This window comes from Vipera berus (assembly GCF_964194415.1).
Source record: "Vipera berus genome assembly, chromosome: 11".
Taxonomy (NCBI): domain Eukaryota; kingdom Metazoa; phylum Chordata; class Lepidosauria; order Squamata; family Viperidae; genus Vipera; species Vipera berus.
In genome coordinates, this window is record NC_138214.1 from 14,726,528 (window position 1) to 14,741,879 (window position 15,352).

General features: G+C 45.7%; 1 protein-coding gene across 1 annotated transcript in view; it reads right to left on the minus strand.

The window, feature by feature from the left end:
* CHRDL1 (chordin like 1) overlaps positions 1-15,352 on the minus strand; it is a gene marked incomplete at its 5' end in the record, with an annotated part of 114,282 nt that overhangs the window by 38,597 nt on the left and 60,333 nt on the right. The window contains one exon of the mRNA XM_081336438.1: positions 1,956-2,177. Within this exon, the coding sequence (XP_081192564.1) occupies positions 1,956-2,177 (222 nt within the window). The remainder of the gene's footprint in view (positions 1-1,955; positions 2,178-15,352) is intronic.

The window sequence follows — 15,352 nt, forward strand, 5'->3', positions numbered from 1 at the left end:
AGGGGATCACATGACCCTCCGGACGATGCTGCCGTCATAAATATGAACCAGTTGCCAGGCATCTGAATTTTGGTCACATGATCACGGGGATGCTGCAAAGGTTGCCACTGCGAAAAATGGTCACGGCACTTTTTTCAGTGCCCTTGTAAATTTGAACGGTCAGTAAATGAATTGTCACAAGTTGAGGACTACCCGTAAGCTCAAAAACCAGGCGTATGCCAGCACCTTTTCTGACTAACAAACTTGACTAAAAGGCATCTGCTTTGGTCGGCTTGCAACTTTTGAATAAAATGTGTTAGTTGGGGAAAAAAATGCTACTAGCCAGCTGATTTTTTGAAAAGAATCCTAAGCACACATATCCAGCAGCGAACCTAAGGAGACTGACTAGATGTTAATTAGAACAAACAGGCAGGAGATTATGTACTCATTCATGAGAGGAGCTAAGCTGAAGCCACCAAAAAAAAAGAACATATTTTGGTTGAGCGCAAATGCGCAAATCGATTGCATGCCGAGCCTGGGGTCCCAAAAGGGACTGGGTTACTAACTCCAGGAACTACTAACTTCCCCATCCCAGGCCCCCATCCCTTTGCACCTGAGTGGAGAAGAGTGGCACAATGTATGGCTTGCGGGGTCCTGGGGCTCCACCCAGCTGATTTTACCACCCCCATTATTAGAGGAGATGAATCCAGTCTTTCCAAAATGAAATGACCCACCGAAAAGAGCACAGCTCTCTCTCTCTCTCTCTCTCTCTCTCTCTCTCTCTCTCTCTCTCTCTCTTTTCTGTCGGGCTGCTGCTGGTGGTGGTGGGGGCTTTCCGGAAGTCAGGAATTTCAACTAATTTTCTGCAATTTTCTCAGTCTACTTTAGTTGTGTTCATTGGTGAGAGAAAGAAAAGACGAAGAGGGAGGGAGAGAGGAAGGAAGGAAGGAAGGAAGGAAGGAAGGAAGGAAGGAAGGAAGGGAAAGGGAAGGAAAGGAAAGGAAAGGAAAGGAGGAAAGGGAGGGAGGGAAGGAAAGAAAGAAAGGGAGGGAGGGAAGGAGGGAGGGAGGGAGGGAGGGAAGGAAGGAAAGGAAAGGAAAGGAAAGGAAAGGAGGAAAGGGAGGGAGGGAAGGAAAGAAAGAAAGGGAGGGAGGGAAGGAAGGAGGGAGGGAAGGAAAGGAAAGGAATGGAATGGAAAGGAAAGGAAAGGAAAGGAGGAAAGGGAGGGAGGGAAGGAGGGAGGGAAGGAAGGAAGGAAGGAAGGAAAGAAAGGAAAGGAAAGGAGGAAAGGGAGGGAGGGAAGGAAGGAAGGAAGGAAGGAAGGAAGGAAGGAAGGAAGGAAGGAAGGAAGGAAAGGAAAGGAATGGAATGGAAAGGAAAGGAAAGGAAAGGAGGAAAGGGAGGGAGGGAAGGAGGGAGGGAGGGAAGGATGGATGGAAGGAAGGAAGGAAGGAAGGAAGGAAGGAAGGAAAGGAATGGAAAGGAAAGGAAAGGAAAGGAAAGGAAAGGAAAGGAAAGGAGGAAAGGGAGGGAGGGAAGAAGGGAGGGAAGGATGGAAGGAAGGAAGGAAGGAAGGAAAGAAAGGAAAGGAAAGGAGGAAAGGGAGGGAGGGAGGGAGGGAAGGAAGGAAGGAACGTTTTCCTACTCTCAGTCTCTCACCTTCCTACCACACCTCACTATTTCATCTCTGACCTCCCCGTGCTGGCTGGGGAACTGAGCCATGAAGTAAGAAAAAAAAAAAGAACAGAGGCAGGAAGGAAAGAGAGAAGGACAAGAAGGGTGGAGAGAGAGAAAGAGAAAAAAGAAGACTAAGCAAACGAAGGGAGGGAGGGCGGGAGGGAAGGAAGGAAGAAAGAGGGGGAGGGAGAGAAAGGGAAAGGAAGGAAAGCCAGAAAAGAGGAAGAAGCCAGAAAGCAAAAGGGATGCAAAGAAGCGAAAGGAAGGGAGGCAGAGGCAGAAGGCGAGGCTGCGCTCACCTCCGCAGGTAACTCTCCGGCCAGCCGGGGCGCTGGGGGCCCCCCGCCTCCTGCTCCTTTTCCTCCTCTCGCCTCTCTGCCCGGAGAGCCAAAGCGAAAAGCCGGCGCGGCTCCGGCTGCCTCTGGCCTCTCTTCCGCCAGGCGGGCGCGCTCGAGCGCAGCTGCGGCTCCTCCGGGACCGCCGCGCACTCCTCCTCCTTCCTCCTCCTCCTCTTCCTCGCCCTCAGGGGCCAGATATAACGGCGCAGAGGCGCCACCGCCCCTTTCCCAGAAGAAGCGCGCTGGTGGGGGCACTTTCAGCCGCGGCTGGAGTTTCCAGAGTGGGAGGAGGAGGAGGAGGAGTTGGAGGGACACCTGCGCCGGCCGCCGATGCGTTCCGACGGCCCGGCTCCTCCCAGCCCGGGGAAGTCCGATTTACCGGCGCGCGTTCTCACGCGACGCTTCCCCGAGCTGCCTTCCGCCACCTGCTCCCCCAAAGCCTTCCAGTTTCACCTGTCTCCGGAGGCCCCGCCCCCCCGAGGGGAGGGGGAGGGGCCCCCCTTTTTGGGAGGGGTCCCAACGAAGTCGCCAGGCGAAGAACCTTCGGACGCCTCTTGTCAGCCGTAGAAGTAACTTGGGGGGGGGAGCCGGTCTGGAGGAAGAGCGGTAACCAAGGCAACGGTCGTGATAAGGTGAATCCGAGTTTGGGCAACAAAATTAAGTTGAGAGAGCGTTTTTTTGGACGTGACCCTCCTTACTTCTCAGGGAGATAAAGGAAGAGAGGAAGAAATTTGGACCGGCAAGATTTTGAAACTGTAACCGTAATAAATAATAATAAATAAATAAATAATAATAAATAATAAAAGAAGTAACTTGGCGGTCTGGAGGAAGAGCGGTAACCAAGGCAACGGTCGTGATAAGGTGAATCCGAGTTTGGGCAACAAAATTAAGTTGAGAAAGCGGTTTTTTGGACTGACCCTCCTTACTTCTCAGGAAGATAAAGGAAGAGAGGAAGAAATTTGGACCGGCAAGATTTTTGGAACTGTAACCGTAATAAATAAAAGGATAAAAAAAATGACTTTGCATGTCTCCCTTTTGTTGTAGGCCCTTCTGTTGATAGGAAGACCCTCCTCTTTTGCTCCCTCGCTCCCCTTCCTTCTGTCTGCCGTCTCTGTTTTGCCCAATGCTCCGTCGCCCATCTCTGTGGCGTTGAACGCAGAGCACAGAATCACAGGCCATGAAAGGAGCTTGAAAAAGAGGTGTTGAATCATGTTCTCCCTAGCAAGGAGACTCCATGAACGACTTGCCTCCAGAACTTGTAAAGGGGGGGGCCTCCATCACTGGAGGTTTTTAAAAAGAGATTGGACAGTTATTTGTCTGAAATGGGATAGGGCAGGGGTGTCAAACTGCAGGCCCGTGGGCCGGATGCGTCACGCGCAGGCTACGCCCTCCTCAACTCCGCAAAGGCAAAAAACGTAGCGATACGTCGCGCTGCATCACGTGACGTGGTGAGTTTGGTATATATAGGGTTTCCCGCTTGAGCAAGAGGTTGGACTAGAACAGGGGTCCCCACTCCCGGTCTGTGGACCGGCACCAGCCCGCAGCATGCCAGCAAGTAGGCTGCACAAACAAGCAAAGCTCCATCCTGTCTGGTCCACAGAAAAACCTTTCTCCATGGACCTTGGAGGTCTTCTAGTCCAGCCCCCTGCTCAAGCAGGAGAACCTATACTGTGTCAGACAGGTGAATGTCTAGTCTCTTCTTTAAAAATCTCCAGTGATGGAGTGCCCACGATTTCTCGGGGTAACCTGTTCCACCGGTTGATTGTCCCCACTGTCAGGAAGTTCCTCCTTAATTCCAGGTTGCTTCTCTCTTTGATCAGTTTCCAACCCTTGTTGCTTGTCCTTCCCTCTGGTGCTTTGGAGAACAATCTGACCCCCTCTGCCTTGTGGCAGCCCCTCAGATACTGGAACACTGCTATCATGTCTCCCCTATTTCTTCTTTTCTTTAGACTAGACAAACCCAAGTTTTAGTCTCCAGGCCTTTGATCATCTTAATTGCTCTTCTCTGATTTTTTTTCCCAAACTCTCAAGATCTTTTTTGTGATATGGTGACCAAAATTGGCTGCAGTATTCCAGGTGTGGTTTTACTAGGGTTTTATAAAGCAGTACTAATACTTCACATGATGTTGATTCTATGCTTCTGTTTATACAATCCAGGCTTTTTTGTGTAGGCTTTTTTGGTTGCTGTTGCACAAAGAAGACTAGAAGACCTCTAGGGACCCTTCCAACTCTGTTACTCTGTTAAAAAGTTATTATACCTAGGTGGGAAAAAATACCATATGTAAGAAGTACAGGTAGTCCTCACCAAGAAAGCTTGGGAAAGAGGTAATTAATGATGCTCCTGATACACCTATCTTTTCCTCGGACTCTTGAGAACTTCGGCAACAATTGATCCTTTGATTCGTTCTGTCTTGTCTCCCTTCTTGCATTGTCCAGCTGGTAAACATAGAAAGCCTGGAAATTATCAGCCTTGGCCTGAAGCCAGCCTAAACTAATTTCTTGGGGTCCAACAATTAACTAAAACCTTAAAAGCTTGATTAACTCTGGCGTGGCCCAGCAGGAGAACGCTGATGTGAAGGGCCAAAGAAAGAAGGAGCTTGTCTCATTTTTAGGGCTTGTCTCATTTTTCCCTACATTTTGTTAACATCTTTGAACGGCCCTGCCAGCCGTCAAACTGCTGTTGCGAATCAGTGGCAAATCTGGAGTAAAAAGTTGCCTCTTTTCAAACCTGGTAGATTTCCCTCTCAAAGGTTTCAGGGCAATCCTTTGCTAGATGTTGCAGAAAATGTTGTGTAATCATTTTTTGTTATGGCTCACAACTATAGCCTAGAATGGCTCAGAGACTTAACAGCGTGATTCTCCATTCCAGAGTCGATGTATGGAGGAATACCATCTCAACTATGAATTGTGAAGTTTATTTTATGTTGTGAATCGGGTCCCTGTTCTTACCCTGTTTTATATCTCAGTCCTCGTCTGTAATATGGGCATAATCATGGAGATAATATACACACAGTGTTAATTAACATTTGTTTCCCAGTTAGACTGATTTGCCATGGAGCCTAGAATATGAACCATTGTAGGTGATGGGTTTTTTTCTGCATATGTTAACAATTTTAACTTTTTTCCTCCCGTCTACGGCTTCTAAAAATCTTTCTAGAGAACATTCTTTGGAGGCATGGGATCTGCTGATGGAAACTGAGCAAGGAGAGAAGTAACCTGGAATTAAGGAGAGAACAATTTTTATTTTTTATTTTATTTTTATTTTAATTCCATTTATATCCCGCCCTTCTCCGAAGACTCAGGGCAGCTTACAAGCTTAGCAGTAGCCTTCATTCTATGTATATGCCTGCTTATTAGGGCTTTCACCCCCCCCCCAAGCGGCATTATTACAAAGTCAGCTTAATTGCCCCCAACAATCTGGGTCCTCATTTTACCTACCTGGGAAGGATGGAAGGCTGAGTCAACCTTCAGCCTGGTGGGACTCGAACCTGCACTCATGGCAGGCAGCTGGTGTTACTTAAGGAGGCATTAGCCCACTGCTCCACCAAGGCTCTAGGAGTTAGGGTCAGAGGTTAGGGTTAGGGGTTAAGGGTTAAGAGTTAGGGTTAGGGTTATTTTTATTTATTTATTTTTATTTTTTTTAATTCCATTTATATCCCGCCCTTCTCCGAAGACTCAGGGCGGCTTACAAGCTTAGCAGTAGCCTTCATTCTATGTATATGCCTGCTTATTAGGGCTTTCACACAAACCCCAAGCGGCATTATTACAAAGTCAGCGTATTGCCCCCAACAATCTGGGTTCTTATTTTACCTACCTCGGAAGGATGGAAGGCTGAGTCAACCTTGAGCCTGGTGGGACTCGAACCTGCACTCATGGCAGGCAGCTGGTGTTACTTAAGGAGGCATTAGCCCACTGCTCCACCAGTGGAACGGCTTGTCAGCAGAAACTGTGGGTGCTTCATCACTGGGGCTTTTTAAGAAGAGACTGGACAGACAGACAGATGATATAAAGTCTCCTGCCTTGAACAGAGGGTTGGACTAGAAGACCTCCAAAGTCCCTTCCAGATCTATTCTATGTTCTATCTCAGAAGCTACTTAGGATTAAATTGGCCTAGGCTCTCCTGCTTGAGCAGGGGGTTGGACTAGAAGACCTCCAAGGTCCCTTCCAACACTCTTATTCTGTTAATTCCACGGTTCGTAATATCAGCACATCTGGATGGCATCGTTCAAAGAAGCTAACACAGAGCAAAGGCTGGCCTCACTCTGAATTAGCTCAATATGAAAAGGTTGCGACATCGCTACATTTTTTCTTTTGATCCACAACACCCCGGAATGTCAGTTTTTGGAAGAGGAAGAAGGTTAAGGCAAGTGGCTCAATTATTGTGCTTTTTCACCAGCTGCTTCTACCCAGTTTCCTAATGTTCCAATGGGAGGTCATCTAATCCAATCCACATGGCCGGGGTAGGCTTGCCAAGGCCGAACTCACCATCTGTTTAAAGCCACGTTTCAAGGCACTTTTGCCACCTTTTCAAAAACCAGTGCAGCGTTGGGACATTTTTTTTTCTCTTAATACTTAGCAGGAATCCTTTTATTATTATTATTATTATTATTTCCTTCAGCTTCCAAAGCAAAGTACAAATGTTCTTGCACTCGCTTTGGAGGGAGCTTCAGGAACTTTTGAAGGCCACCACCAATGCTCCTTTGACTTGTCCTTTTCCCAGCTAAACCTGCCCAGGAATAAGGAAGATTAAGGAAGAGGGCCTTGACAGAGTTCATGCTGGAACCATTATCCAGCGAAAGGGGATGAAACTTTTTTTTTTAAGTCCAGAGCAAGGCGATAATACAGGAGGTCCTCAACGTATGACAATTCAGCCCCGAATTTCTATTGTGAATCGAGACATTTGTTAAGTGAGTTTTGCCCCATTTTATGGCCTTCCTTCCCACAGTGGTTAACTGAATCACTGCAGTTCTTAAGTTAGTAACCGGGTTGTTAATTGAATCTCGTTTTCTCCGTTGACTTCGCTTGTCAGAAGGTTGCAAAAGGGGATCAAATGATCTTGGGACACAGCAAAGGTCAGAAATACAAACCAGGTGCCCAGAGTCTGAATTTTGATCACGTGACCAGGGGGATGCTCCAAAGGCCGTAAGTCCTAAAAAATGGCCATAAGTCACTTACAAAGTTGTAACTTTGAATGGTCACTGAATGAACTGTTGTAAGTCAGAAGCAGCTCAGGAAGACAGATCCCTCTCTAATTCGCTGGCATGTAAGAAGAGGGAAGAGTTGCACCACAATTACACTTGCAAGGTTCTGTTTTTGACTGGCTGATTACGTTGCCATCAAGTCTTTTTCAACTCCTAGCAGTAGAATTCCCTGCATGGTCTTTTAAGATTGTAAGCTGCCCAGAGTTATCCCATTGTAAGATGAGTGGCTAATAAATTTTAGAAGCAAACAAACGGATGAATGAATCTGTCCCTAATCTGGGATTCCCAGATCCATCCACCCTGCCACTGATCATCCTTTTCCTGATTCCTGAAAGTGGTAATCTGGCAAAGTTAGGTATCAATGCTCTAAAGCTGTGGTTCTCAACCATTTTTTCACCAAGGACCCCCTTTAAATACTTTTTGTGTCCACGGACCATGGCCATGAACCCCACCCCAAGACTTAACTCAAGATTTAAATCACAACATTTCTTCAAGCCTTCACAGATCTCCTGTGAAGATGTCACGACCCCCCCCCCCTTTCCAGGGATCTGCAGACCACAGCTTGAGAACCACTGCTGTGAATTTTCCCCCAAACAGGTTGTGGTCCTCCCCAAAGCTTGCTTTAATCCTCAATTGTGTAGAATTGCAGATTTGATTTACAGGGACATTTCTCCAACCACATCCAATTTGTCATTTTCCTTTTTTCTCAAATTTGGTGGCCAGAACATAGTATCCTACGTGCCAGCAACTCAAAACAAAATTAGTACAAGCAATCGGAGATATTTTTTAAAGCCCACCAGCTCAGAATTGCAAAATAAGGTTTCTCAACCTAATGAAAAAAATATCCAAGCAAAAGGATGGAAAAAATGTTCCTCATTGCCACTTGCCAGAGTGGTCCAGAAACGCACATCTTTGGAAGCGAGAACATTTCACCACATTTATATAATTTTTCCAGCAGCTATCATGGAAACAGGAAATCATTCTTTCGACCAGATCTGAACATCTGAAGAAACCTTGTGCTCTTAGGTCAAAGAGACCAGGAGCTCACTATGCATGATGACCCCAAAGGAGACATTAATATTACACCTTCTCTTCAATAAAGGCTGGTCAAAGACCGTAATAAAGAAATTAGATTTGATTTGGTCTTTGCGGTGATGGTTAGCAAGTATGCATATTTCCCAATGAAGTAGGCAAAAGGGTGGCCATCAGTGACCCATGGAAATGTTTCTTTGATCCCAATAAAGGAGAATATTTGTAGCTCAGGGTTGAAATGGGGGGGGGGTCCTTGGTGCTCTCTGAACTGGCTTGTTCTCTTGCAGATGTTTCATTACCCAAACTAGGTAACATCATCAGAGCTTGATGATCATCAGATTAGCACTGATGATGTTACCTAGTTTGGGTAATAAAATGTCTGCAAGAAAACAACCAAACTCAAAAAGCACCAAGGACCACACAGTCCTCCTCCTCCTCCTCCTCCTCCTCCTCCTCCTCCTCCTCCACCTCCACCACCACCACCATCTCTAATTTAGTTCTAACTTAGTTGCAATATTCCTTATCTACAGTCTTCTTCAGCCTTCTTCAATCTGGAGGCCCCCCCCCCCCCGCCCCAAATCACAGCTTCTGGAACGTCCAAAAGTTGGGGACTTTTAGAGTGGCAGTCTCAGTTATCCAGAAGGGATCTCGTTGTCTTCTCCGTCTTACAAAGCATCTGTTTTTTGAGTGGAGTCCTGGAAGGCAATAGAATTTTACGGGAATTCAGTGGGGATCAAATGGGAAACCTCAGCTTCAGTAATGTTGTATTTAAAAATGTCCTGGTTATCCTGAATATTTGTCACTCATATTTACCCTCCCTCTTCTTTTGAATGCCTTTTATTCCAGATGGTTGTTATTGAAGTTTTCCATGTTTTCTTTTTTCCCCCCTTCTGCATTCTTTATTCCTTTTGGACTACCATAGTTGTTAGCCAGGATGACTTTTAACAATAACATCCGGAGAGTTTTTCTCCCCCCCCCCATGTTTATATATAAACCAGGGATGGAAAATAAATGATCCCAGAGGACAGGCCTTCTCAGGACATTCTCCTAAATCATAGTCAAAGCCCCAATGTTTGGGGGATAATCAATGAAATATGTTTTTTTTTCTCCTCCTCCCAAAGAGATTGGCAAGAGAAATGAGGATTCAGAGAAGCCCACCTAATTGAAGACTCCATCCAGGCTGCCCGAGAGAGGCACTGTTTTCTAATGTTGGTTTGTAAATACCTTACAGGCTTCTTCCTTGTAAAGCTTGATGAAGCCAACTGAGATGTTTTTGCAATATGTGACTCAGCTGCTTCTGAAGATCTGCTGGAATCATGGATATAGCGAGACAAGCTTCCTGCCTGTCTGCTTATATGACTAGGTTGAAGACAAGGGTCAGTCCATTAACTAGGTTGGTTGGAATAAAGGAGGAAACTTCCCATGGACCTTTATGGCTGGTGAGAGAATGGTTTGCCCTCCAGGCTTGCAATAAGGTTAAGGCACCAATCTAGAAACCAGGAGGCTGAGTTCCAGTCCTGCCTTAGGCAATAAAAGCCAATCACCAGGAGACTGTGAGTTCTAGTCCCGTCTTAAACATGAAAGTCAACTGGGCGATTTGGCGCCAATCACCAGGAGACTGTGAATTCTCTCCCCTACCTTAGGCGTGAAAGTCTGTTAGGTTACTTTGGGCCAATCACCAGGAGACACTGAGTTGTAGTCCTGACTTAGGAACGAAAGTTGGCAAGGCGACTTTGGGCCAATCTGTCTCTCTCAGCCCAACCCACCTCCCAGGATCGTTGTGAGGAAAATAGGAGGAGATAGTATTATGCAAGTTTGCCGCCTTGGGTTACCTATAGTAATAAAGGTGGGATTGAAGAAAAATAAAATAAAATTCTGGCTACACTTTGCTGGAAAAAAAAATCTCCTGTATTTTCCACTTGCTAGTACTCATTCAAGAATTTGCTTTGAGCATTTTTTCCAGAAGAAAAAAAACAAACATTCCAGTAAACATGTTTTGCAGAATCCAGTATTCCTGGAACGATCCAGTCAACTAGACCAACTATCCAGCTGGTCAGAGTTGTATACCTCTTTGGTAGCGCAGTGGTAGAACGCAGTATTGCTGTCAACGCTGCTAACATCGAATGTTATTGCTTGACAATTGCAGCTAATTCTGCTGACAGTTCGATCCTGACCGGCTCAAAGTTGACTCAGCCTTCCATCCTTCCCAGGTCAGTTAAATGAGAACCCAGATTGTTGGGGCCAAATATGTAAACCTTTTATAGAGGGCTGTAAATCACTGTGAAGTGGTATATAAGTCTAAGTGCTATTGCTATTGCACATTTGCACCATCTTCCTTTAGGCACATCGGAATGCGTAAAGGAATTCACTCGAAGGAAATGCCTCCTGTAAGGCTAATTCCCCCCCCCCTCATATTGGGACCAGCGGGTGGTCCCACCAATAGCATCCTCTGGCACCTGCAACGATGAAATAAGTAAGCTCAGGAACATGATCGATACCAATTAAGAGAATGAGGTAGAAAAACAGAAGCCAGATTTCTACATTCTGTGATTCAGCATCCCGCTCGGATGTAGAAAACACTCTTTTTTTTTAAAGGCAACACAACACCATCTGTGCCTGAAGGGAAGACAGGAACCTCCACTGAAAAGGATCAAAACATCTTTGAGGCAAAGATTGAAGAAATTCTCAGGCATCCTGAGAATGCAGTAGAATAACAGAAGCATCTCCTGCAAGGGGAGAAACTCAAGGCAAGTACACAAGGCCAATTCTGGCACACCATTAATGGGAGCTGGCTGGGAAAACGGCCAGTCTCCTAATAAGCAGCCTTCCCTCCTGCAGACCATAAGAAAATTCCATTTTTGAAAGGAATCTTGTATGAATCTCAGTCCTCTGATAATGGGCTACTCAGCAAGGAATACCTGAACTGGGCTGCAGAATTTTATCTGGACACTAAAGGAACAAGGGTTTCTGTATCCCAGCCCACATCTTTTACTTTTTTCTTTTCTTCTCTTTCTTTCTTTCTTTCTTCTCTCTTTCTTTCTTTCTTTCTTTTTCTTTCTTTCTTCTTTCTTTCTTTCTTTTCTTTCTTTCTCTCTTTCTCTTTTTGTCTTTCCTCCTTCCTTCCTGTCTTTTTCTTCTTTTTCTTTCTTCTTTCTTTCTTCCTTTTTCTCTTTCTTCCTTCCTTCCTCTTCCTTCCTTCTTTTTTTTCTTTCACTTTTTTTCTTCCTTCCTTTCTTTCTTCAACTCAAGCCACAAACATGTACAACACATCTTCTTTCTCCTATTTTCCCCACAACAACAATCCCATGTGGTGGGTTGGGCTGAGAGCGGGGGACTGGCCCAAGGTCACCGAACTGGCTTTCGTGGTTAAGGTAGAACTTGAACTCATGATCTCCCGCTTTCTAGCCTGGCGCCTTAACCACTAGACCAAGCTGGCTCTCTTTCATCTGGATTTGGGAAATCCACATCTGGTGACACCCCCATCCCCCATATTATTGACCCTTAAAACAACTTAATGGGAGCCACAGCATTCAGAAGCACAGTTCCTCAAGTTGCATTGGATGAGTGAATGTTGCCTCTCCTGTGATACCCAGAATGCAGAAGAAACCATGGTTTGATAGAGCAGGAATGGGAATAAAGACTTAAGCACAGACGGGGTTGAGAGACACCACTGCTGCCTTGCTCGATGTTAGGTGCTGCATAATTTAAAAGCCCACATTTTATTTTGCAACCCAGATTTAGCCTTTTTCCTGAGTGGCTGTCATACCTTTCATTGTAATCTCATTTTTCCCCCTTTCTCTTTGCTTTAACACATCCATGAGCCAATGAAATGAAACCATTAATCATTTTATGAAATGGAAAAGGCAGCCAAGGCTTGGGAGAAAAAAACCACAGGGAACTACCTAATTATTGGATTTCTAGCAATGCAGGAAGCTGACTGTTGTGTCAGGTTGTTTCTCCCTCTGAGGTTAGAGCTTTCAGTAAATGGACAATAGCAAAGCTGCTTACTATGTAAAACAATACAGGTAAATCCTCGACCTACAGCAGTTCATTTAGTGACCATTCAAAGTCACAACCACACTGAAAAAAGTGACTTGGGACCCTTTTTCACCCTCATGTCCATTGCAGCGCCCCCATGGTCACATGATCGAAATTCCAACACTTGGCAACTGACTCGTATTTATGGCGCTTGCCGCGTCCCGGGGTCATGTGACCAAGCCAAGCCAATGGGGAAGCCAGATTCCCTTAATAGCCGTGTTGCTAACTTAACAACTGCAGTGATTCACTTAACCAATTAACTTTAACAAAAGTTACTGGATGCCTGTGAGTTAATGCAGGTGGAATGAAGGCCTTCAGCTCTTCCTTAGTAATAAAGGTAAAGGTAAAGGTTCCCCTGCACATGCATGCTAGTCGTTTCCGACTCTAGGGGCTGGTGCTCATCTCCGTTTCAAAGCTGAAGAGCCAGCGCTTGTCCGAGGACGTCTCCGTGGTCACGTGGCCGGCATGACTGAACACCAAAGGCGCATGGAACACTGTTACCTTCCCACCGGAGTGGTCCCTATTTTTCTACCTGCATTTTTACCTGCTTTCGAACTGCTAGGTTGGCAGAAGCTGGGACGCGTAACAGGCACTCACTCTGTTACGCGGCACTCGGGATTCGACCCGCCAAACTGCCGACCATCTGATCGACAAGCTCAGCGTCCTAACCCACTGAGCCACCGCGTCCCTTCTCCTCAGTAATATCTAGCCTTTATTCCAGATGTTTCTCTTCCACTAAGCATGGGTTGAGTCTTGCCATGGTCCTTTATGGCTGCAGAAATCAGGCTTCGGAATGACTGAAATTGAACTCCAGTTATTTTAGAAACGGACTGGGAGATTGGGATGTCTGGTGGGTGGGACAGGAATGAATTATTTGCCAAGTTACACACTGCAGAGCAGTTTATAATAAGAACTAAATAAAGGAAGCCCAGGGGTTTCTTTTAATCATCCATTAACAGCATGTCGCTGGGTTAGCAAATGCAAATGAATCAGCAATGCAAACTGCCTGGATTTGGAACTGTTTAAATAAACAATGCATTGAAGTCTGCAAATCAGCCTACAAAAAAAAAGACCACTTCCTTTATTAGTTAAACTTGTTCTTGGGGCTGTGACTGCCCTCTCTTTCCTTCACAGAGAGAAGACTGACCCTCAGTGGAGGAAACTTTGCATTACAATTTTGAGACTTTGACCAAAGAAGAAACAAAAGGAGAAACACAAGAAATCATCCCAAACTGGCTGGAGAGGACATCCAGATGTTCACAGGGAGAGCCTTTTTATATCGGGGTAGACAACCTACAGCCCAAGTGTGGCCACGAAATTGTCGAGGTCACAAACTTCAGCCTGAGAGAACAGATGCTCTTGATGGCAAAGTTGATGGCAAATGCTGGTTGGGGAATTCTGGGAGTTGAAGTCCACCCATCTAAGCCATCAAGATTGACACACGCTGCTTTACGGTGAGATTACAAGATTCGGGCAGCAAAATTGCAGGTGTCCATTAGATGGCAGAAACAATAAGGTAATTTTGTACCTCTGTGCTTCCATCTACTGGCTGGCTGGAATTCTGCAGCCCAGATCTACTAACTTCAAATAACAAGAGTCTCTAGGACAGTTTTCTCCCAAAGATGCTTTTTCATAGACAACCCTGACCTGAATGACTGAAAATCTCCATAGACAGTTTTCTCCCTTGCAAAGTGGTTGGGACAGACAAAAAGAATTATTATTGACCATACTGGTTGTAGAATTCTGAGAGTCAAAGTCCACATATCTTGAAGTTTGAGAAACACCAATTTAAAAGTGTCTACAGAGCAGGGACGCGGTGGTTCAGTGGGTTAGGGCGCTGAGCTTGTCGATCAGAAGGTCGGCAGTTTGGTGGGTCAAATCCCGAGTGCCTCGTAGCAGAGTGAGCGCCTGTTACTCGTCCCAGCTTCTGCCAACCTAGCAGTTCGAAAGCACGTAAAAATGCAAGTAGAAAAATAGGGACCACTCCGGTGGGAAGGTAACAGCGTTCTGTGCGCCTTTGGCGTCTAGTCATGCCGGCCACATGACCACAGAGACGTCCTCGGACAAGCGCTGGCTCTTCGGCTTTGAAACGGAGATGAGCACCGGCCCCTAGAGTTGGAAACGACTAGCACGCATGTGCGGGGGAACCTTTACCTTTACCTTTTTTACAGAGCCTCACTTTATTATCCAAGACAATGTACCCACTTTACAAAAAACTGCTTCTCAAGTTGTAAATAAAAGTGTGAATGCAGGGAAGCTCAAAACATTGAAGTCAGTTTTAGGATTATATTTTAACAGATTAGTTGGCTGAAATGAGAAGTCTCCGAGATCCTTTCAAATTGGAAACCCTCAAGCGTGTAGGATCCGATGCGACTGATACCCAAAGATCCTCCTTAAGAAAGCTCGATGTTTAATTTAGAAGTCCAGGCTTAGAAGTGCAAAATGTATCCTTCAAGTCAGGGGTCTTCAAACTGGGCCCTTTTATGACTTGTGGACTTCAACTCCCAGAATTCTTCAGCCAGGCACGCGTGCCTGGCTGAGGAATTCTGGGAGTTGAAGTCCACAAGTCATAAAAGGGCCCAGTTTGAAGACCCCTGCTTTAAGTACTAATAGGCACATAAGTATGTCCTGAACATTAATGCAACCTCTGCACGTATTCGTTAACTCAGCTAATATTACAATCATACGCTAATGATAACCCCTCAAATCTATGTATTCCAATTAGCACCAGATGGTGGCAGAAACAGCTGCTGTCCTTTACATGTTCAAAGGGATTTCCACCAGCTGTTGCCTCCCTCTATTCCCGAATACCTTTCTGCAAGTTAGGCTTTGTTTTTATTTATTTTGGTATGCCAAGCCTGGTCCAGCCTCATGAATCCAGCAGTTGCTACATTGGCTTGGGACTAAGCATCCCGACACTGGGAGATTTATTTCCTGAACTTTAATAGAATTGGCATATTAACCCACATGGTTTGGTCATGTCCTATGGCAGGTTTTGGGCTGACATTAAGAAGATGGTGACTCTGTCTAAATCAAACCTGAGCATTTTATGGCCCCTGGGCCACATCCAGCCCTTTGGCAACCCTT